At 40.5% G+C, this 23916-nt stretch overlaps 2 protein-coding genes across 2 annotated transcripts in view; one reads left to right on the top strand and one right to left on the bottom strand.

Annotated features, from left to right (window-relative positions):
- Positions 1–17897, bottom strand: part of LOC124882908 (SLIT-ROBO Rho GTPase-activating protein 1-like) — a 49000-nt gene extending 31103 nt beyond the window's left edge. The window contains exon 1 of the mRNA XM_047389561.1: positions 17494–17897. Coding sequence (XP_047245517.1) covers positions 17494–17560 — 67 coding nt within the window. The 5' untranslated portion in view covers positions 17561–17897. The remainder of the gene's footprint in view (positions 1–17493) is intronic.
- Positions 17898–20234: 2337 nt separating this feature from the next.
- LOC124883387 (arg8-vasotocin receptor-like) overlaps positions 20235–23916 on the top strand; it is a 62643-nt gene continuing 58961 nt past the window's right edge. Inside the window, exon 1 of the transcript XR_007042192.1 lies at positions 20235–20361. The gene's annotated coding sequence lies outside the window, so the exon portion shown is untranslated. The remainder of the gene's footprint in view (positions 20362–23916) is intronic.

The raw sequence follows: 23916 nt of genomic DNA, 5'->3' as shown, positions 1-23916 counted from the left end.
GACTGTGGGTACTTGACACTGGACTTCTGGCATTTTGGCATTTCCTTCTCCCCAGTCTTCCTCCAGACTCTGGCACCTTGATTTCCGAATGACATGCAGAATTTGCTTTCATCCGAAAAAAGTACTTTGGACCACTGAGCAACAGTCCAGTGCTGCTTCTCTGTAGCCCAGGTCAGGCGCTTCTGCCGCTGTTTCTGGTTCAAAAGTGGCTTGACCTGGGGAATGCGGCACCTGTAGCCCATTTCCTGCACAAGCCTGTGCACGGTGGCTCTGGATGTTTCTACTCCAGACTCAGTCCACTGCTTCCGCAGGTCCCCCAAGGTTTGGAATCGGCCCTTCTCCAAAATCTTCCTCAGGGTCCAGTCACCTCTTCTCGTTGTGCAGCGTTTTCTGCCACACTTTTTCCTTCCCACAGACTTCCCACTGAGGTGCCTTGATACAACACTCTGGGAACAGCCTATTCGTTCAGAAATGTCTTTCTGTGTCTTACTCTCTTGCTTGAAGGTGTCAATAGTGGCCTTCTGGACAGCAGTCAGGTTGGCAGTCTTACCCATGATTGGGGTTTTGAGTGATGAACCAGGCTGGGAGTTTTAAAGGCCTCAGGAATCTTTTGCAGGTGTATAGAGTTAACTCGTTGATTCAGATGATTAGGTTCATAGCTCGTTTAGAGACCCTTTTAATGATATGCTAATTTTGTGAGATAGGAATTTTGGGTTTTCATGAGCTGTATGCCAAAATCATCCGTATTAAGACAATAAAAGACCTAAAATATTTCAGTTAGTGTGCAATGAATCTAAAATATATGAATGTTAAATTTTCATCATGACATTATGGAAAATAATTAACTTTATCACAATATGCTAATATTTTGAGAAGGACCTGTATAAGACATTCTTGCATATACAATAATACAAATATTAGTAGTTTTAATATGCTTTTATTTATTTATTTATTATCATTTTATACAGATTATTTTTATGTAACAATGTAACACCATGACGGGTCAGACAAAGACCAGTTCAAGAACCACTCATGACGACTATTAAATCGAAGCACGTGGCGTCGCCCGGTACGGCGAAACCGGAGTCCCACCCTGGAGTCGGGACTCGTCGGAGAGCGCCTGGTGGCTGGGTTGCTCCTCGCGGGACCCAGCCGGGCCAAGCCCGAATGAGAGACGCGAGGACATCCCCCAGTGGACCCACCACCTGCAGGGGGAACCGTGAGGGACTGGTGCAAAGAGGATTGGGTGGCGGACGAAGGTGGAGACCTCGGCGGCCCGATCCCTGGATGCTTAGGCTGGCTCTAGGGACGTGGAATGTCACCTTGCTGGGAGGGAAGGAGCCTGAGCTTGTGCGGGAGGTCGAGAGATATCGACTAGAAATAGTCGGGCTTGCTTCCACGCACAGCGTGGGCTCTGGAACCCATCTCCTCAAGAGGGGCTGGACTCTCTTCTCCTCTGGAGTGGCTCATGGGGAGAGGAGGCGGGCTGGGGTGGGTTTACTTGTTGCCCCCCAGCTCAGCCGTCTCGTGTTGGGGTTTACCCCAGTGGATGAGAGGGTCGCATCCCTGCGCCTTTGGGTTGGGGACAGGTCTCCGACTGTCGTTTCGGCCTACGGGCCGAGCGGTAGTGCGGAGTACCCGGCCTTCTTGGTGTCCCTTTCAGGGGTGCTGGATAGTGCCCCTCCTGGGGACTCCATTATTCTGCTGGGGGACTTCCAACGCCTACGTGGGAAATGACAGTGACACCTGGAGAGGCGTGAACGGGAGGAATGGCCTCCCCGATCTGAATCCGAGTGGTGTTTTATTATTGGACTTCTGTGCTAGTCACGGATTGTCCATAATGAACACCATGTTCAAACATAAGGGTGTCCATCAGTGCACTCGGCACCAGGACACCCTAGGCAGGAGGTCAATGATCGACTTTGTTGTCGTATCATCAGACCTTTGGCCGCATGTTTTGGACACTCGGGTGAAGAGAGGAGCTGAGCTGTCCACTGATCACCACCTGGTGGTGAGTTGGATCCACTGGAGGAGGAGAAAGCCGGACAGACTTGGCAGGCCCAAGCGCTGGGAATGTCTGGCGGAGCCCCTGGCCAGGGATGTATTCAACTCCCACCTCCGGGAGAGCTTTGACCAGATCCCGGGGGATGTTGGAGACATAGAGTCCGAGTGGATCATGTTCTCCGCATCTATTGTCGATGCTGCTGCCCGTAGCTGCAGCCGTAAAGTCTGTGGTGCCTGTCGTGGCGGCAATCCTAGAACCCGGTGGTGGAGACCGGCAGTAAGGGACGCTGTCAAGCTGAAGAAGGAGTCCTTTCGGCTGTGGTTGGCTTGTGGGACTCCTGAGGCGGCTGACAAGTACCGTGAGGCCAAGCGTGCCGCGGCCCGGGCGGTGCCAGAGGCAAAAACTCGGGCCTGGGAGGAGTTTGGTGAGGCCATGGAGAAGGACTACCGGTTGGCCTCGAAGCGATTCTGGCAAACCGTCCGCCGCCTCAGGAGGGGGAAGCAGTGCTTCGCCAACACTGTTTATAGTGGGGGCGGGAGACTGCTGACCTCGACTGAGGACATTATCGGGCGGTGGAAGGAGTACTTCGAGGATCTCCTCAATCCTGCCATCACGCATTCCCTGGTGGAAACAGAGGCTGGGGACTCGGGGTTGGACTCTTTCATCACCCAGGCTGAAGTCACCGAGGTGGTTAAAAAGCTCCGCGGTGGCAAGGCTTCGGGGATGGATGAGATCCGCCCTGAGTACCTCAAGTCTCTGGATGTTGTAGGGCTGTCATGGTTGACACGCCTCTTCAACATTGCGTGGCGGTCGGGGACAGTGCCTCTGGACTGGTAGACTGGGGTGGTGGTCCCCCTTCATAAGAAGGGTGACCGGAGGGTGTGTTCCAACTACAGGGGGATCACACTCCTCAGCCTCTCTGGTAAGGCCTACGCCAGGGTATTGGAGAGGAGAGTCCGGCCGATAGTCGAACCTCGGCTTCAGAACGAGCAGTGTGGTTTTCGTCCCGGCCATGGAACACTGGTCTATACCCTCTACAGGGTGCTCGAGGGTTCATGGGAGTTTGCCCAATCGGTCCACATGTGTTTTGTGGACCTGGAGAAGGCATTCGACTGTGTCCCTCGTGATGCCCTGTGGGGGGTGCTCCAGGAGTATGGAGTCGGGGGCCCTTTATTAGGGGCCATCCGGTCTCTGTACGAGCGGAGCAGGAGTTTGGTTCGCATTGCCGGCACTAAGTTGGACCTGTTCCCAGTGCATGATGGACTCCGGCAGAGCTGCCCTTTGTCACCGGTCCTGTTCATAACTTTTATGGACAGGATTTCTAGGTGCAGCCAAGGGCCGGAGGGGGTCTGGTTTGGGGACCAGAGGATTTCGTCTCTTCTTTTTGCAGATGATGTGGTCCTGCTGGCCCCCTCTAGCGGTTCACAGCCAAGTGTGAAGCGGCTGGGATGAGGATCAGCTCCTCCAAGTCAGAGGCCATGGTTCTCGACTGGAAAAGGGTGGCTTGTCCTCTTCAGGTTGGAGGGGAGTTCCTGCCTCAAGTGGAGGAGTTTAAGTATCTCGGTGTCTTGTTCACGAGTGACGGAAGAATGGAGCGGGAGATCAACACACGGATCGGTGCGGCTGCCGCAGTAATGAGGGCGCTGTGCCAGTCCGTTGTCGTGAAGAGAGAGCTGAGCCGAAAAGCGAAGCTCTCGATTTATCGGTCGGTCTACGTTCCTACCCTCACCTATGGCCATGAACTTTGGGTCATGACCGAAAGAACGAGATCCCGGATACAAACGGCTGAAATGAGCTTCCTCCGTAGGGTGGCCAGGCACTCCCTTAGAGATAGGGTGAGGAGCTCGGCCATCTGGGAGGGGCTCGGATTAGAGCCGCTGCTCCTCCACATCGAGAGGAGCCAGTTGAGGTGGGTCGGGCATCCATGCCTCCTGGATGCCTTCCTCGGGAGGTGTTCCAGGCACGTCCCACCGGGAGGAGGCCCAGGGGACGGCCCAAGACACGCTGGAGGGACTATGTCTCTCGGCCGGCCTGGGAACACCTTGGGCTCCCCCCGGAGGAGCTGGAGGAGGTGTCTGGAGAGAGGGACGTCTGGGTGTCTCTGCTGAGTCTGCTGCCCCCGTGACCCGGTCCCGGATAAGCGGAAGACGACAATGTAACATAGTAATGTTAATAGCAGCACCGCCCACTCCCCTGACGCCTGGAGGTGGGGCTTCACCTGCCATAGCTTCAGCCATCAGTGGGTCAGTGGAAACACAACTGGTACCGTACCGAGTAGAGCGGCGCCGCACCGGCTAAAACGAGCCAGTGGAAAAGGGGCATTATGCTCTCATACAATGTTAAAAAATTAAATTTCGGGGAAACAGACACCTTCAAAGGAGCCATTTATCAGACCTTGTTTTAAAAACCACAGATACAAAACAATGATTTTTTTAACGTTTATAAATACTTTTTAAATAGAAACAAGTGTGAAGGAAATTAATTTCACTGTGGGTAACCAACTTTATTTTATAGAGAAAAGGTAAAAACATTTCAAATTTGAAGGCAGCAATAGAGTCAAAAAAAGTTGAGGCGAGGGTGGCAGGATAGGGTATAAATAAACATAAATATGTCTAAGTTCAAGGGGTATGAATAGATTTATGTGATTTATTCGAAGTAAACAAAGGTTACATCAATAAGCCCATTCATGCCAAGTAAAGCCTACAACAGATGAATAATTATTCTAAGTGCTTAATGAGGTAGACTAAGAAAACTACCGCTGTATACCCTGTAGGAATACACCAAAACAGACATTATAATGGCTGCCCTGACAATATATACAACACAATTTTGCTATTTTTATCCTGGTGAAGAAAAGACCACAAACAAAATACATCAGTAATCAAACACATTGCAATGGTTTTTGCCACCACAATATGTTTATTGTTTAACAATGTTTTTTGCCATTTATAGTCCTTTTAAGGAAGAAATTGTCATAATAATCAACTACTATCACAGTAAACCATATGGAGATGAAAAAATATTCAACTTGTGATGATGTTTACAAACAAAGCTCATAACGTTTGTTTGAATTATGCAACTAAAAAGCAAACTTTAAATGAAAGGGTGGCTCCAAACACTTTTACCATGCATTTACACCACAAAAAACAACAGCATGCAGGCAGTATGGGTGTAATGGGGTTCAGCATTTGTGTTTCTAACAGGCTATTGGTCATAACTCACCACTCTGAGTAACTCCATCCGAGAATGACCAAAAAAGGTTTGAGATGCACAGAATGAAGCACTGCATCGGATACTGTTGTGCAGCTGCAGCTCATATCCACATGGCTTCAGAATTTAAATTATTTATTTGTGCTACAGTTTTATATTCTAGATTTTGTGATATTTATTGAATCCTACATCTGTTACTTACAGGTTTGAACTGAGCCTGCTACTGTCGGTGATGTTTCACACATTTTAAAACCCAACAGGATTGATAAATGCACATGAACAAATTCCCCTGAAACCAACTGGACGTAACTAAAAATCGGAAAGTACTTAGAAATACCAATTACATTTTTCTTGTTGCATGAAAGAAGGATGAAATTAATAACATTAAAAAGGAGTTACAGAAATAAAATAATTATTAACTTTCTCCTGCTGGGATAAACATATTATGTGATTAGAACTAACGTAAAACAGGGCCATCCAAAACCCAGTAAAAATTAGCACAATTTTTTATTTCTCAGGACTGAATGGATCACAAAGGACGTATAGGGAGCAGCTTACTTTTCTTTATTCATGTGCAAATAATTCAACACCATCCAGTCCAAAAATAGATTTATGTTCATATTGGGATGTAAACGCACTGAAAGCGGTTAATTTGATAGGTAATAATTGAAAAATTTGATTTAACTGATATGCTTCTTATTAAAATGCATAATTGGCTTCCTCTTCCTCCCTACACTCATCCTCACAGATGAAGGCTGTCCATTTTTCTCTCTGGAGTCACCTTGGACTTAATCGTGTGACCGAAATGAAAAAGCATCAGAAGAACACACACTCGCACACACACACACACACACACACACACTTAGAGTCAGTATTGTAGTCAGCATGGTAAAGCCTGGCTGCACGCTTCACTGCTTCACTGTGTTTCAGCGCTCGATCTTTCTGCAGCAAACCGGAGAGAGCAAGCACAGAATACAACAGCAACTCCGCCTCTCTCTCTTTCACACACACAGACAGACCGACACACAGAAATCCCCAGAGAGCCTATCCATTCCACTACCTGTTGTCTTGGTAACCACACACTGTGTGAACCATGTGATGAGGAAGGTGAGGAGCTTGCAACTGCACCATCGACTCGTGCACACACAATTTGTCGAGCCCTCCTTCCAGATCTCTGTGGAAAACTGCAGAGTCTAGTAAAACTCTATTGCAGGATGAGACTGTGTGTCTTTTTATTGATTCTGGCATCATTTCGCTTTTCTTTGCTTAGTAAATTAAAATGGCTGCCATCTTATGATGCTCTCTTGAAGCACATTGTGGAAGTGGGAGGCTGGAACGCTTTTGCATAAAAATATGGATGCTTTCCTGAAACTAAACACGGGAAGCTGGAAATTTGATGGTTTTATATATTAGTGCAACTTTATTAGTTTCACAATTTAAAGCAGTCATTCTGTCTCACCATAAAAAGTATTTGGTAAAACATTAATTATAATTTTTTAGATAATAAAGGGAGTCAAAGACCACTTGACCCATTAGGTTGGATGCTAACTAAGGCCATAAGGCCATAAAACCCTCTTATTTTTATTTATTTTGTTGATTTAAATGGCCGATTAAAAACCATCAATAAACCCATTATGAAGCTTACTGTTTATTGTAATTGAAGACAATGAACCAGGGTGGTTTTTATAAAAACAGTAAAATCACATGCCAGAAATGTAAAACTAAAATAATTAGTGGATAACATTAGACTTAACTTGCTTAAATTCTGAATAAGTTAACTCATATTAGCTTGTATAAGACACATTGGTCTAAAATGTAATTAAAACCCATTAAAAGATGCACATACAATTACTACAACTGTGAAAATAGGGCTATAGATGATAAAATGAACAATTTAAAGGCTCTTATCTTAACTAATTTTTATTCAATTATAAATTTCATACTGCTGATAATTATGATCCATTGGCCATTTAGTATGTAGCTATAAACCTGTAAAATTTTAATTGACAATTAGTATCTAAACCCCAGTCAGTTTTCTACATTTTTTTATTTATACTACTTTGTAAAATATTAATTAAAATACAAACATTAAGACATTTTAGACATTTAGATTAAATCTTACAAAATATAACAGTACATAAAGCCAAAAGGAGTCAACGATTGCTTGAGCTAGCATGCTAAATAAGGCAATAAAGCTTCTAGCAATGCCCAATTTCGTTCTTCATTATTATTTCTATTGTTAAATGTTTATTTAATGTTTTATTTTTGTGCCATGACCAAATGAATACATAAGATGTTGCTAAAAACATTATAAACTCAATGAATTAGTGACTGCTAGCCTAGCTTACTGCTGTCGTCAACTGGCATTTATGGTGCGTTGACCATGTTTAAAACTCCTGAGTTTGTTGCGGCTCTAATCTGATACATTTAAGACAAAGATAATAAAAATATTTAGCTTAATAAATTTTTAAAAAATCAAACTAGCGCTAGAATAACGTGACATTACCGTTATCTTTGTCCTGCTAGTTTTAAAAGCTATAAGTGAGCATAGATCAATGCACTGCAGAAAGATGCTTCTATGATCAAATTTTTAAGACATCATTCAGTCACCTGTTTAATCCCAGTAAACTGTAATTACAGGCAGTAAAAACAAAGGACAGCACAGTGTAGCTATGTATATTTTACTTGTGTTTTTAATCAAATTTGTCCTTCAGTTAGATTTACTTGTACTAAATGTCTCAGTTGTACAGTACACGAGAACACTGGATACATTTTCTGGTTAATCAGCTAAACGCATGGAAGAGGTTATGATCAGTTTTCATCTCTGAAAGTCTGTAGTGGTCATTTTTATCAAAGTTGATTACAAAAAACCATCAAGCCTGATTAATGCCCTCAGTTAAGAAAAGGGAATAAAATTGTTACCTTGAAGTCCAAATGATAAATCCAACCAGGACCTGCAGAACTGCTATGATTGCCAGACTAACTTTGCTCCACTACCTGCACTTCAGAACAGCTTTTGCAATCATCATCTTTTCAGTCAACATGAGACAGCAAAGGTAAGAAAAATTGTACATAGAGTCTGTGTTTCCCCCATTCTGTTTATTACATTGGATTTCTATCTATCCTTATTGTGTCAGAGTCCTGAAGGCCTGTTCAGAGAAGCTCTGTGGGATTCTGCAGCACCTTTTCAACCTTAGCTTGACCCAGAAGAAGGTTCCAGTGTTGTAGAAGACCTCCTGTCTTGTTCCGGTACCAAAGAAAACTCACCCATCAGTCCTCAATGACTATAGACCTGTTGTCCTGAAATCCCACATCATAAAGGTCCTAGAGAGACTCCTGTTGGCCCACCTGAGTAAGCAAACAGTAAACAATCAGGATCCCCTTCAGTTCGCTTATTGCTGTGGAGTTGGAGTTGAAGATGCCATCATACACCTGCTTCAACAAACCCACTGTCATCTGGACAAAGCCTCAGGTAGAGGCCTCAACAATCTCCTGGATCAAAGACTACCTGACAAACAGACCACAGTTTGTGAGACTGAAGGGTTGTGAGTCTAACCAGTTAGTCAGCAGCACAGGAGCACCACAGGGGACGGTACTCTCACCATTCCTTTTCACTCTGTACACCTCAGACTTCCAGTACAAGACAGACTCCTGTCATCTGCAGAAATACTCAGATGATTCTGCAGTCATGAGGTGGATCAGAGATGGACAAGAAGCAGGAAGGTGGTGGACCGTTTTGTGGCATGGTGTGGAAACAATCATCTCATCTTGAACGTTACTAAAACAAAGGAGATGATTGAAGACTGTATGAGAAACAGGAATAGCTTAAACACTATTTCCATCATGGGAGAAGAAGTGGAGGTGGTGGAGTATTAATACCTCAGTGTTCACTTAGATTACCAACTGGAGTGGAGATGCAACTTTGAAGCCGTCTACAAGAAGGGACAGAGCAAACTGTACTTTTTAAAGCTTCCAGTAAGATGCTGCATATCTTCTATAAGTCTGTTGTGGAGAGTGTGCTCTCTTCTTACATCATCTGTTGGGGTAGCAGCATCAGATGCAGTGAAGAAGGCTGGCTCTTTTATGGGAACTGCTCTGGAACCTCTGGAGATTGTTGTGCAGAGAAGGATTCTTCATAAAATGAATAACATTACAGGCAACCAGGAGCATCATCTCCATCTTGTCATACAACATCGATGTGTCTTCAGTCAGAGGCTTCTTCAGATCTGCTCAATCACTGACCACTACAGGAGATGCCAACCACCATGATAAAAACTTAACCAGCAGAAAATTGTAAAAACAACCAAGACAATCTGGTACACAACTTCAAATGTACTTGTTTTTAATTCAGTAAAATAATATTGTAAATCCCTATAACATTTATCCTTTGCCTCGAAATATTAGAAATTCACTTGCAACACTCAGAAACAGCCAAAATGCCCCATTTCCCAGCAGTGATGTATTTTAGTTTTATTTCATGTATCTGCAGCGTAATGTTTTTCTTGAATTCCCAGTCTTCCTTTCAGCTGGGATTTCAGAAAGGACATCAAAGAGGGCAAATGCAAACTTGAGTGCCTACAAAACGATGAAAGATTTTCACTTCAATTTGCATAATTTCCCATCAGAGACGAATATGTTCGTCAAATCAAACAATCTGGTATCAGGAATGCAGCTATTTTAAACGATTTATTAAAGTATAGCATCAGAAATGTAAAACCTAGAAATAATACATTTAATTCTGGCATCTTCCTGGCATTGGCATTATTCTACAGAAAGCAACGTAGCTCATGAAATGATGAGATGGCCTTTGGTTTTAGCAATCGTGATCTAACTAGAGAAAAACGTGAATTCTGGAAAGCTGCATTGAAAAATAAACACAAACTCTTGGATCTAAACATCTAAAAGGTACAAAGGACTGCAGTAAAGAAAATCTGAATGAATTTAGCTCAATTAGCTTCTCATTAATGAAGTGAAAACAGTTGCTAGCTGCACGCTTGCTTCCTGTGAAGCTTCCTAGGACAAAAATTAGATTCGCTGTTGCAGAGCAGGAGGAGGATTCCTCAACTCGGGAGGTGAGATTATATCACTTTAACTCTTCGGTTTGGATCACAGCCTGAGGAAAGAGAAAAGAGGAAATCCGCTGTGCTTTCCTTTTTGATCTCTGAAATAGTTCCTCTTAGAAACCTCCTTGTTTGTCCTTGTTACACCCTGAACGGCAAGACTCTGCCTCTTAGATCAAAGAAAGCAGCCGTCAGGACGCCACAGTGTGGCAAAACACACGAAGAAGAATGAAGATTGAAAACAAGCAGAGGACTTATCTGGTTAAATACAGAAACTTGTAAAGACAGGTTTGCTTTTCAGGGAGGGATGGAGCGTTTCAAAGTTTGACCTTTAATTTAATAAAACTGTTTTTTTTTTCTCTCTTTTTAAATTATATTAAAACATTTTTTTTGGTGCTTTAAAACAACTTAAATATGTATCGCATGGGTTAGCAAACATTTTCTTTTATGAAACATCAGCCTTTAAAAGTTCTGATCAGAGATGAAAACCCTGAAGATAAAAGCAAAAAATAACAAAATAAAAACAAATATAAATATTACAGGTACAGCAAACATGTAGCGTAATATTCAGTGTTGAATATATTCATGGTCTCCACGATAGTGTTTACTATGAGAAAATTTTATTATTTACTGATGGATTTAATTATTTTATTTTCAGACTGTTGTCATGTGGAATATATTATGGAGCACTACCATATAACAGCTGTATACAAAATGTACAGAAATTGTACAACAGCTATGCAAAAAACAATACAAAAGTCAACAACCCTACAACCGCTGTACAACTGTACAAATACTTCATAATTCCAAAATCCCTACAATTCAACATCCACACAAGAACTTTCTGCTGCACAACCGTGCTATAACTGTACAATAACTCTACAACTGTACAACAGCCATAGCATAAACTTTCTAAAAACAAATTTAAAAAAACTTACATCTGAGAATATGTCGCAGATTAAAAGATGATAAAAAACAGATTTAAATACATATATTTCTTAAAACTGTTTGGGAAAATATTTGCTAAAATATGCAACAAGGGTCCAAAAACAAGCTATGAAACTAATTCAAGAGCAAAGTCAGACTTTCAGCCTGTTGAAAAATATTGTTTTTGTCAAAATATGGAAAAAACCTGTAGCAGATTGTGAGAATAAACCTTTAGACGATCCTAAACTATAAACAGAACAGAAACCTCCATGAACCCACTGTTCCACTGACACTAGAATAGACATCAGATACGGGCCAGTATGAGATTCTCACAGTGGGACAACCTTGCATAAAATTATCATGAACACACAGTCTCAAAATATACTCAGCCAGCTAAGCAGCAGTAAGCAGCAACAGGTAGGGGAGGGGAAGCATTGCATTCCTTTATGCTCCAAATGACCAGAATGAACTCTTGTCACTGCAGTATTTTCTCTACCATCTCATTAGAAGGACTTTAAACCAGATAAATGGGTTGAGGAAAACATTAGGATGTTTTGAAACCATGTTGAACAGCGATACTAGTAAATGACACATGGCTAAAAACAAAATGTATTGCATATTCCTGGAAAAGTACGACAAATCCTCCCATAATCCTTAATAATTAGGCACACAACTCTTCTGCTTTTATTCAGTGGATACAAAACAGCCACTGAACACCTTAGTTAAAGTTATTATGTGTATTTTAGTTGCTTGCAGCTTCTCATGCATGATTGGAAAAAACTTGTATGGCATTAAGATCTGTATCAAACTGAGGCCTGTCTTTAATTAACTGACTTGCATTTTAATGAATCTAGTATGTATATTGACTTCCAGAATGAAAACATGTCAAAATTACAATAAATTAGGTAGTGATTAGTTTGACTATTAGCATATCGTTAGAAGTTTAACCAATCTGGATAGGTTAGCAGTAGATTTAAAAAAGGTTCACATATCTTGAGTAAAGCCCCTATAGGTAAGTCTGTTTACGCCTAAAATAAGCTGTGTTTCATTATAAAGCCCACAATTCTAATTGGTTATCCAATTATCTGTCAGTTCTTCTGTTGCTCTATATTTGGTGTCAAAAGTAAATTAAAACAACTTTTATATTGCCTAAAAAAAAAATTACTTAGTTTGTTTCTGCTGGCTTCTCAGGAGCAATTTTTCTTTTTGAGATTTGTTTTCAAGATGCCAATTTTGGGCGTTTGCATCAAATAATTCACCTAATAAAGAGGAGAGAATAATTGTTTTGCTCTCAGATGTCTATGTCCTCTAGTAAGCCTCTTTAATTGGCTGCTGATGAAGTTTCTCTAATTATTTTCTTAAATAAATAGTCAGAGATAATGATTGGAGTTTTCTCCAGCACGGCCCCTCCTCCACCCGTTGCTGCACAAAGAAGGCCGGCCGGCTGAAAGAAGGCTACCACACTTTCCTCTCACTTAGAAAAACAGATTTGCCTATTTAGTCGAGAAAAAAACAACATTGGGCAAGCAACGTGCCTGTTAAGCAACCAAATGCAGGCTAGCTGCAAGAACAGATAGCCCAACAAAAAAATGCTAATATCTGGTTGTTATACTTATGTTACTTTTTAAAAAAAAGAGCAGAAGACTAAAAAGTTATAATATTCTGCACAATATGCAACTGAAAACTGCTATTATGTATATGGATATATACAAATTACACAGACAATTAAATGTCATTAATAACGATATAGCTATAATATTCAAGAAGGAATAACTGTTTCTTTTCTCTTTTAAACATCAAGAAAACATATATATTTTTAAAGATATTTGTAATAAAACTAATCAAAGTATTTTTTCTCAATTTTATAGTTAATACTTCATACCAGCCCCTGCCTAATGCACACAATTAACAAAACTACTATGAATAGGCTATTCAGAAAGATGTAATAGTCCAAAACAGGTTCTGTAGCTGAAAAATAAACCTGCATTTCTAGAGAGAGTCAGAAAATGAGTTCTGGGCCTATAAAAGGCACAAACTTCTCTGATTACTATAGATGCACATAATAATTAACCCTCATATAAATACAATTATATAATATATAGTACATGAAATAATTTGAAAACTGCCTTCTTCGTTTGATGATTTGAAACGTTTATATGTGACAAAAAAATCAACAGCAGAAGAAATGTGTTGGGTAATACTGATTCAAAGCACTATATTTGATACCAAACCATGAAAAAGTGTTGGAAAAGGAAGTGACTGGGCTTAGTCTGCTTTCAGAGACTAACTGATAGCACAAGAGACAGTCAGACACCACCTATTTGTTGTTGCAGAGGAGTGGGTGGGATATTTCTGATGCTATCAGAGAGCTGGACCTGCGGTTCAGACACAGTACATCAACCTCAGAGCCACAGAGTCTGGATCTTCCTCACTAGTCACAACTTCCACACAAAGACTAGAGCAACCCACAGACTGAACGTTACAGATCTTAATTTCTGCATCCTCATCTCTCAGAGTTGGTGAGATTATGATTAATACCATAACAACTAGGTTCAAGGACATGCAGGAAGAACCGTTGGACCACTGAAGAAACTCAGATCTGATCCTTCAGATCATTTTCTGCATGAAGCTTCTCCTTCACTCATTTTTGTAGATTTCTTCCAAACATCTTTCTGTTAGCGTTTGGAAGTGGTCTGAATCCATAGTTCTCCAAACTTTCTAAAGGTATTTTTCTTTTGCACTTAACTCGTTTTTCTTGAGTAAACGTCCATTTCTGTTAAGCCATTGCCCTTTGAATATTTCAGGCATAAAAAAACAGCTGCTGAACCAAAGGGACGAAGCAGTGTTACGTCGAGACTGAACAGGCCAGCGAAAACTATTTTCGTTTTGATCTAGTGGACCGACCCTTCATTGGCATTGAATGCAAAACATCAGCCAGACCAGGAATTTGCAGGATCTTGGCATATGACAAAATGTGAGGGGTTCTTTGAGTACGTGTAAAACGTGATCTAGCTACATTCTTACAGGTTGTGGAGTCATGGAGGTTGCAACGTGGTCTTAACCCAGTGTGAAGGCACCTTAAAGGACACATCGCCGAGCGGTCTGTTCTGAATCTGTTTCATTCAGAAGTGTTGGTGCTTTGGGAAAAACTTCCAAATGCCATGCGCCGTTCCCCTTTAGGCTTTCTTACTGTCAGTCTGTCACAAAGAGACAAATTACTCTCTTTCATTTAGTTAAATCTATGGAAAGTTCCAACGTGAACTCAGTTTGACAGGCGGACCCAACAAGGGGATTCCCTTGGCTGAAAACTTGGTACTCAGTACCAAGTTTAAAGATGTATCTGTCTGTGGTTTGTCTTTACTGGATTATTTGCTTTTCCTAAAGTAGGGGTCTAAAATTCTAGTCTACGGGGACCGGTGTCCTGCAGCTTTAAGATGGATCCCTCGTCCAACACATCCTAATCAAATAGCTTATTTACATACTCTGCATGAGATCAGGTTTAATCAAATTATTTGATTCAGGTGTGTTTAGCAGAAATGCATCTAAAAGTTGCAGGATAGTCGCCTTCGAGGACTTGAGTTTCAGACTCCTGTCCAAAAGGCTTTCAGAAACTGTTTATCTGCTTGTATTCACTTTTTCAGTTGTCCTCCACTTTTCCAGGCACCTTGAATATGTTACATCTTTAGTTAATGCATTAACACGTACAAGTGTTTACCGTCTTCCAGATTTCTTCTGTTTTTGCTTTTTTCGTCACATGTAAAAGTTTGTCACCAAACAGATTTTTATATCTGACAAAAATACAAGCCAATACAATAATCAGTTTTCAAAAGATGATTTAATCTATTAAAAGTAAAAAAAAAACAAAAAAACAATGTGACTGTGAAAAATAGTTGCTGTCCTTGATAAATCATGAATTAACTGTAATAAAGAAAATGTTTGGTTCAGTTTCACCAGCCACACTAGGACCCAATCTAAATGATTCCAGAACCAATGAGAAACAAAGTCACTGTCATCTGGAAATACTTGCAAAGCCAATTCTAAGGACTCTGGAGAACCACAGTAAGAACCCTGATGAAACTAAAAGGACAAAACATGGAACAGAGGAGAACCTTCACAGGCGTAGCTGGCCTACCACAACTGATCCAGAAGAACCAAAACAACATCTCAAGATGACCTCACCGTCTTAGTTAAGGTCAGAGTTCATGACTCAACAATAAGAACAAGAGACTGGGCAAAATTGGCATCCATTGGAGGGCTCAGACCCAAGAGCTGCTGCTGACCCAAAGAACACACAGGCCCGTCTCACATTTACTAAACACATCTTGATGATCATCAGGACTTTTGGGAAAATATTCTGTGGACTGACGAAACTAAAGGGTAAATTGTTGGAAGGTGTACGTTGTGTTACTTCTGCTGTAAAAAAAAAAGCGCATTTCAGAAAAAGATTTGTCATACAGACAAATGGTACCAATGTTGGTGATGGTCTGGGGCTGCTTGTTTTCTGCTTCAGGACCTGGATGACTTGATGGAACCATGAATTCTGCTCAGCGATCCAAGGAACACCGGTAAAGTCCACCTTTGAATAACTCAAAAGAAACTAAGTTAAAATTTGGAGTGGCCTAGTCAAAGTTATTTTTGAGCATGACCTTATACAGGCAATGTGGCTGAATTAAAACAATTCTGCAAAGCAGAGTGGCCAAAATTCTTCCCCATTGATGTAAACAACATCCCACTCCCAAACTTTTAATGTCAGTTGTTGCCACCAAGGGTTGAACAACCCTGAGGTTTAGAGTAGGAATTACATTTTCAGCCAAGGCCCGGTTGTCTTATATAGAAATGTTTTCATTGAACTGAAACATTTAACCGTGTGAAAACCAAGAAAATTAAAACATCCGTAAAGGGGGTGGATACCATTTCCCAGCTGACTGAAAATGAGTAAAAAAAAGCATCCAAGGTCCAAAGAAAAGCTCTGATAGACCTTTAAAAGCCCTGAAGAACTTCTGATCAAGACCTCTTTAAAAGACAACGCTAAGGTCTTGGTGATTTGAAGGAGAAATATGAAGAAATGACAAGCAGACTGAGATCTCTCTAATCACTGACATGCAGACGCAAGCAGAAACTAAAGAATCTGCAGCAGCCATGTGAGGAAGGAAACACCACATCTCTTCTATTTCTGCTCTCGTCTTCCTCCTTTTAGAGCTTTTTCTCTTAACACCACTTCTAATTTGCATTTTCTCATTAGAGCGATCCTCATCTCCATCATTCAGAACGAGGAGGTGTCACAAGCCCGCCAATGGGAGCATGCAGTACCTCTCCAAGCAGGGCATTATCAAGCTCACCAATGTGTATTGTCAGCACTGTTCATAATCACCCCCTCTACCTTTCCACTAGGCTCACCTCACCTCCCCTGTGAGGGAGCGGCGGCCACCCCCTGTGTATACATTACACACCACCTTCTGCATCGACCAATCAGGAGCTAGAACAAGGAGGCAGACTTGGAAAGCACATAGTTACAGCAGCAGATCCATACATTTGGACATCAGCAGGAGGCGACAGGGGCGCAGCAAGCAGCCAGAGGACCAGGAGGACCAGGAGGACCGGGAGGCGGTGACTCGGTCCAGGCGGTTATTATAAGGCAGGGCATTCCCCAGTGTGCTTTGGCAAAAGGCCAGAGCAAAGGCCACTTTAAAAGACAGCAACACACACCTCAAGATAGTCTCAATTAAACCTAATCACTCAGGCAGTCAATTCTTTGTGCTGGATGGAAAAAAACAGATAAAGTAAGGAGATGCCAATGGGGGATCATGGGAGAGGAGATTATGTGAGGAGTCATGTGTTAGCTGAGGGGCTGTTTTAAGGTGTTAAAGGCTGGAGATTTTGACATTCACACCACAGGGACATAAGGATCAAGGATCTGGTGCATGTGATGAAAATGAAAGGTCATCCAGCATGACCGTCTCTGGGGCAGACACTGTTTTACCTGGGCATGTCTGCAGGTAAAATCCCAGATAAATCTCAGACACACCAGGAAATCAGCAGCTTCAGACCTAAAATCACACACACATGGATGCATGCATATATGCAACTACAGACATACACACCTCTCAATCCTCCTCCTTCCCTGAGGCTCCATGCAGCACTCACGATGAACCCAGAAATCCTGACGTCTCACTGTGAGGTGTCAGCTACCATGCAAAATCACACCCTGCACGCATGCATGTGCATGAGTGGTGCAGCCAGGTGCATGCAAAAGTGCGAAAATGCATCCACGATTAAACTGAATGACCTCACCTTTTACTTGACTCTCGTATTCTGCGAGGATTTCTTTGTCCTTCTTGCTTTTGTTTGAGTTTGACATGTCGCCCTATTGGAGGTGACCGATCGGCAGGTAGGTTGGCAAAAATTTCACAATACAAAAAGCACCAAAAAATGTCAATTATTTCCTTCTGTGTGCACCGCCCGAGGCTTCCTCACTCGCACACATGCTCCTCACATCCATCCAGTGCCGCAACCGCACAGCCAGTAGTGGCCCCGCACCTCCACGCTGAGGAGGAGCAGCAGGAGGAGGGAGGAAGAAGAGGAGGAACAGACACGTGCACACACGGGCGCGCACTCAAGCAGAGTACTCTGTTAGATGTTATCTTCACCCCGCCGTCACCTTTTTACCCACGCAGATATAAAACCAGTAGGGGCGAAACGAAATGAATGAAACGCCGGTGAGGAGATGGGTGTGTAGCCGCCGAGGGCGGGGTTAAAAGCGTGACTGACAGCTAAAGTGGCCAATTAGTCTCAGAGCAATGTGAGGATTTCTTTTTTCTTTTAACTTAGTAATTATATTGTTTTATTAGATGCCTTTTTATTTCGTTTTTTTTTTTTTTTTTTTTTTCAAATAAATAGAAATCATAAAAATTAAAATGCTTCGCATTAACTTTAAAGGACACTATGTTATATGTACTGTATTAAACCAGATTCCTCTTTCAGTTTTCCACACATGACTACCCATAAATTAGAATGGGATCATTAACACATGTCAGTATGAATTACAAACAGTCCAGGCTGGATCTTTTCAAGGGTTCAGATAACCTTGCATTTGTCTCCATCTTATGGTAAAGATTGGCATCGCAACACTTCAAACTAGAAATCAGCACTTTTATGACTTTTACTAAATAATATGACACTGAAATACCATGTCATGTGGTTCACCTCATCTCCTACAAACACATTTGCAATAATTCAGACAATAATCTTAACACTCCAATGTTTAAAGCATTTATATGCTTTAATTTAATCTACTGGGAATACTTGATACAACAATCCTGACATTTTTACACATTCTTTTTTGCAAAGAAGCTCAAGCTAAGTCAAATTGAATGGAGAGCATCTGTGAACATCAGTTTGCAAGTCTTGCAATGGATTCTTAGTCGGATTTAGGCCTGGACTTTGACTGGCCCCTTTTAACACATGATTCTGCTTTGAAATAAACTGTCCCATTTTACGTTTGGCTGTATGTTTAAAGTTGTTGTCCTGCTGGAAAGTGAACCTCTGCTCCAGTCTCAAGTGGTTTGCAGCTTCTAGTAGGTTTTCTTCCAGGACTGTCCTGCAGAGGAAATGCACACAGCATGATGCTGCTACCTCCAACTCTGTGGATGGAGTGTAGTGTCAGTTTTCCACCAGGCATATCGCCCTGTTTGTAGGCCAAAAAAGTTCAGTTTTGGTTTCATTTACATGGTTTGTTGCAAACTGCATACAGGACTTCTTGGGGCAACAGTGGTAGAGGTTTGTCCTGTAACCAGTGGGTTGCTGGTTCGAACCCCCACTCTGTCTGTCTCAGTCATTGTGTCCTTGGACAAGACCCTCACCCTCCTTGCCAGGTGATAGTGGTCAGAGGGCTCGGTGGTGCCGATTGTATGGCAGTTTCACTTCTGTCAGTCTGCCTCAAGGCAACTGTGGCTACAATGTAGTCTACCACTGTCAATGTGTGAATGAATAGGCAGATGACTGATTGTAGTGTAAAGCACATTTGGCTCTCTGGGGACTTGATAAAGCGCTATATAGATTCAGGCCATTTACTTTCTTTCAACAATGGTTTTCTTCTCGCCACTTTTCAAAAAAGGTCAGATCTGAGGAGTACTCAAATAATTTCTGTGGCCAGATTTTCCCAGCTGAACTGTGAATCTGTGCACCTTCCCCAGAGTTACCATGTGCCTTTTGGCTGCTTCTCTGATTGTCTGTCAGTTTAGGTGGACTTTCATGTCTTGGTAGAAGACATGAAAGAGCTGAAGAAGAGCTGAAGAGGAACGGATCCAGTGCTGCATGTGGCTCTTTAGGGCCTTATAAAGGAGCTCTAATTTACTTTAAAGGTTACAAGAAATGCAAGTTTTCAGTAGTTCCTTGTCATGTTTTCATATGATGTTTGCATAGAAAATCCACAACAGAATAACACTAATGGTACAAGGAACACATTTTAAAGCTTTTTTTTGTCCTGAAGTTGTGCAGCTTTTTATTTTAATTTTATTTTTTACATTTAAAATGATTATCTTCTTTGTCACCCAAAACATTCATTACAAGAAAATCTATTATTGGTATCAATTTCTATCTGTGATATTTTCTCTCTTTTCTAAAACCTAAAAATCGAGAAATGTCATTATTTAATTCGACCATAAAACAAACTACTGTGATTGCATTAATATAACTTATTTATTCATAACATTCCAACATTTTGTGTCATTAGTTGATTACGTGGCTATGTATTTATTCTAAATATGGCTGTTCCAAATAAAATGGATAAATCCAGGTAAATATTTAGCTAAACATGTACGTTTTTAAATGATATTGCTTTCAGCTGCCACATTTAGAAACATACTTAAAGATTTAACTTTAACATGTTAAGTATTGTGTATTTTGTTTAGTTTGTAACTGTACAAATGTCGCACCGCAAAACTTAACTTAACATAAAGATTTTTTGAAACCTCCGCCCAAGCAACAACCTGTCTGGCGTGGGAATGACGTGCCTACGTCACGTCATGACGCAACACTCGGCGCTCTTCGACTTTTGGCGGACAAGATAACGCAGGCTAGCTAGCTAACTAGCGTCAGTTATCGGTTTTAGTTTCCACAAAAAAGGAGAAGAAGCCGAAAAGCGTTCAGAAATGACCGCAGGTAAGTCAGATAGATTTTAACACTAAAAAGAGTTCAATGAGTAATTTTTTCACATGAAAGAGCGTTAAAATAACTTTCAAATATGGTGTGTAGGTAAAAAAGTAATGAAGTTACATTAATATTCAACACAAAATTAGCATATATATATATATATATATATATATATATTATACATTACTAGAAAATATTCCACAAATGTTCTTTGGTTAGGTTTTATCTTTTTCTGTAAGAAAATTAAGAAATTTAATTGGCTTCTAAAAGCAAAAAATTGAAGTTAATTACTGTAAAATAATTTTTCAAACAGCAACAGTTTCATGTGGCATTAAAACAAAAACGGAGTTGAACACGTTTTTTCAAATAAGCTAAATTCTGAAATTAAGTTATTTACATTTCTTTAAATTGGCATGATTATACATATTCAACCCCGCTTAAGCTAGTTTTTATTTAAGCTCTTTCAACATTGGGCTAAAAAGAAACGTGTGTCAGGGTTCCTTGAAAAGTTTAAATGTTTATTTGACCATGTTCCTGGTCTGGAAAAGTATAGAGTATGTTTTTTTTTCCTGTTTCTTCTTTTTTAACGGCAAACATCTTGAAATCCTTTACACATGCTGTCGTATTTTCGTTGTTTTATATTTGACGCATCAAATCTTGATTTTAACATTTTACCCATCAGCTTTCTAGTTTTTGACTTGCTGACTAAATGCACATTTTACTGCTTTTTGGACTTTAGACAACATCAAATTCAGGTTAAACTGGATCTGCTGTCTGGTTAAAACACCAAACGGCGCTTTACACTTTTAACAAATTAAACAAAGGTACCAATGTTCTTTAAGTAAAAATTGTAGGTAAATATTTTGCATTTATTAAAAAATAATCCAGTCCACATTTGGCAAGTAAAAGAGTTGGAGATTTTGAAATGGAGCTGGGCTAAATGAATCCAGATGCCAAAAAAGCAGTATAAGCACTATGCTACATGCTAGTTTCAGACTGGTGTCATTTCATGTTTTTTGGACCCTATAAATAAGCCTACTAATAAAGCAAGTCAAGATGAAATATTTTATGTCTTCAAATGTCCAAAATGCTTTAAAAACCGCTGGAAAAGCATGACTTTGAAATGAAGTGTGTTAGAACTAAAATCAACAGAATTTTTTTATTTAGATGCTTGAAAACATTAGCAGATGATTAAGTTGTTGAAAACAATTCAAATGGACCGATATGTTGAATAGAGTTTTGGCTGACCCAAGTGTTTCTCCTGGGCTGTTAGCAACATATCCTCTGCACCCTGTGGCTCCAAAGCCTCAAGTAGCTCTTTGGATCTTCCACAATGACTCTTAATAACTTTGGCTAAAAATGATAAAGAATCAACTAATGTTTTTAAATATAGATATAATAACAAAACAAGGTTTTAGTAATTTTTAATTTTTTCATGGAAGTAATATATTTATACCAGTAATATATTTTAGACCTATTTTTCTTAGATCATAGATGTGAAACTATGTTTTTCTTTATTTCATAAACCAAAACTAGAAACAGAATGGTGATATTTTATAAATGATAACAAATTTTTATGGTAGATATTGATACTTTTTTATTTTTTTTTTTAAAGTAGATTATGTAACATTTGTGGCTCTGAACGCGTTTTATTTAGCTGGACTGAGAGCAAAAATGACTCTTTGGATTGGAAAGGTTGCAGACCCCTGGCTTAGGGCATGTTGCTTCTTTAATGCACTGATTCATTTTGTTGTACACATAATGACAATAAAGATGATTCAAATTTTATGTAAGTGGATAGCAAATTGAATTTGGGTTGTGTTTATGTTATTGACAGGGATTCTTGAATTTCACCCTGTGGAAACTTTTTGTTCCAGCAGAAAATTCAGCAGCCAGAGACTTGGTGATAAAAACACATCTGGTTTTAATGAAGAGTTAGTTCTGTGTAGAAAAAAAAAGATAATTTCATTAGAAACAGCTTAAACGAGTCTTGAATTGCCACCAGGTGGCAGCAAAGGGCTCTACATCTATACTCAAACAGTAGAAGGATGATGCTTAAAGCCATGTGAGTGAACCAGTCTGTAGAGGCTCAGACTGAGCAGATAAATTAACCCAGCATGACTGAGCTGGAGTTACACCATGATCAGCACCGACCTGCAGCTAAATCTGCATGGAATCGTTGGCTTTTTACATGTTTTCTTCTCAGAGCATTGAATTTTACACATAGACCTGATTCACTCTCTGTGGTTCATCATTTTATTTGTGTTTCTGGTCTTTGTTATAATTTATGAAGTCTTTAAGCTTTTCTTCCTCCTCTCTCTGTCTTGTATCATATTTTATTCTGTCTTAAATTAAAATTAATACTTAATCTCTTGGTTTATTTTCCAATTTTATGATTAATGTTTTTCTTTATTAAGTTGTTAAGATGCTTTTTTCCTTCGTTGGCAGTTGTGTTTTTGCATTTCTTTTAGTAGCTGTACAGAAAACAAAATAAAAACATCTAAATGACTCAAACTTCTCGCGGTATTGCTTCTCCAGGCCAATCCTCTCCACTTCTAGGAAATTTCTCGTGAAATGTCGAACAGTCTTGTGATCAACAGTCTCATTTTGCGAGGACCAGCAGATAATCATCCGTTACATAACTAAGATAATAATGTATGAAATGTAATTTGTGTCCTGCAGCTATACATAGCCTGTTTTTCCATTAGAACCCAGAGACCTAATGGTTTTATTTGTTGTACAGCTTCCTGTTGTTCAGCCTTCTTATCTGTCCTGGGTAGAAAAACATGAGCCGGCGCCTGAAAGTCTCAGATTCAGGGCCTTAAAATGTTTCTGTCACAACTCCACAAGGACACAAATAGTTAACCAAACTTTAGCCCCTCTCACTACCTTGAGCTTCAAGAACATAGCAAAGAAACCCAGTTTTTAATAGGCGTGGCCCGGTTACTGGAATCAAGGTCCAACAGAGTTGTCAAAAACTGCTCGAGTTGTCTGTCTTTCAGTTTAAAGCCGTTTTAATGAGATGCTAGAACGTATTGTTTTGACAAGAGGTTTCTCTAGCTATGTGGAGAAGACTCCCGCACCCGCTGTTGCACACAGCCTGTCAGCTGGCTGAAAAAAGACTCCTACACTTTTAGCATTATTTATCCGTCTCTTTGGAAATATTTCTGCTCATAAAAAGCATGGATAGTTGTTTTGTGCACGCTAATTCTTTCTTTAGTTGTCCAGTTTATATCTATGGCAAGGCAGGTTTATTAATATACAGCACCATTCATATGCAAAGTAACGCAAAGTGTTTTATAGGACATTGAATGAATCAACAATTTCTGCACCTCTCAGGTTTTCAGGGCGTTTGTTCCATAGCTGAGGAGCAAATAAACTAAATGCTGCCTCACGTTGTTGAGTTCTGAGAACCTGGGGCCAAGAATTGGTTCTAATATGATCCATTTCCTGGTGTTGGTCAGGACTCAGGCCACAGCCTTTTGGATGAGCTACAGCTAGATTTTTTTTTAATTACAGAGACACTGTTGCAGTAACCTGACCTACTGAAAATAAAGACATTCA

This window comes from Girardinichthys multiradiatus, chromosome 17, assembly GCF_021462225.1.
Source record: "Girardinichthys multiradiatus isolate DD_20200921_A chromosome 17, DD_fGirMul_XY1, whole genome shotgun sequence".
NCBI classification, from domain to species: Eukaryota; Metazoa; Chordata; class Actinopteri; order Cyprinodontiformes; family Goodeidae; genus Girardinichthys; species Girardinichthys multiradiatus.
Note: the sequence above shows the minus strand (reverse complement) of the source record. Positions and strands in the feature narration are given on the sequence as shown.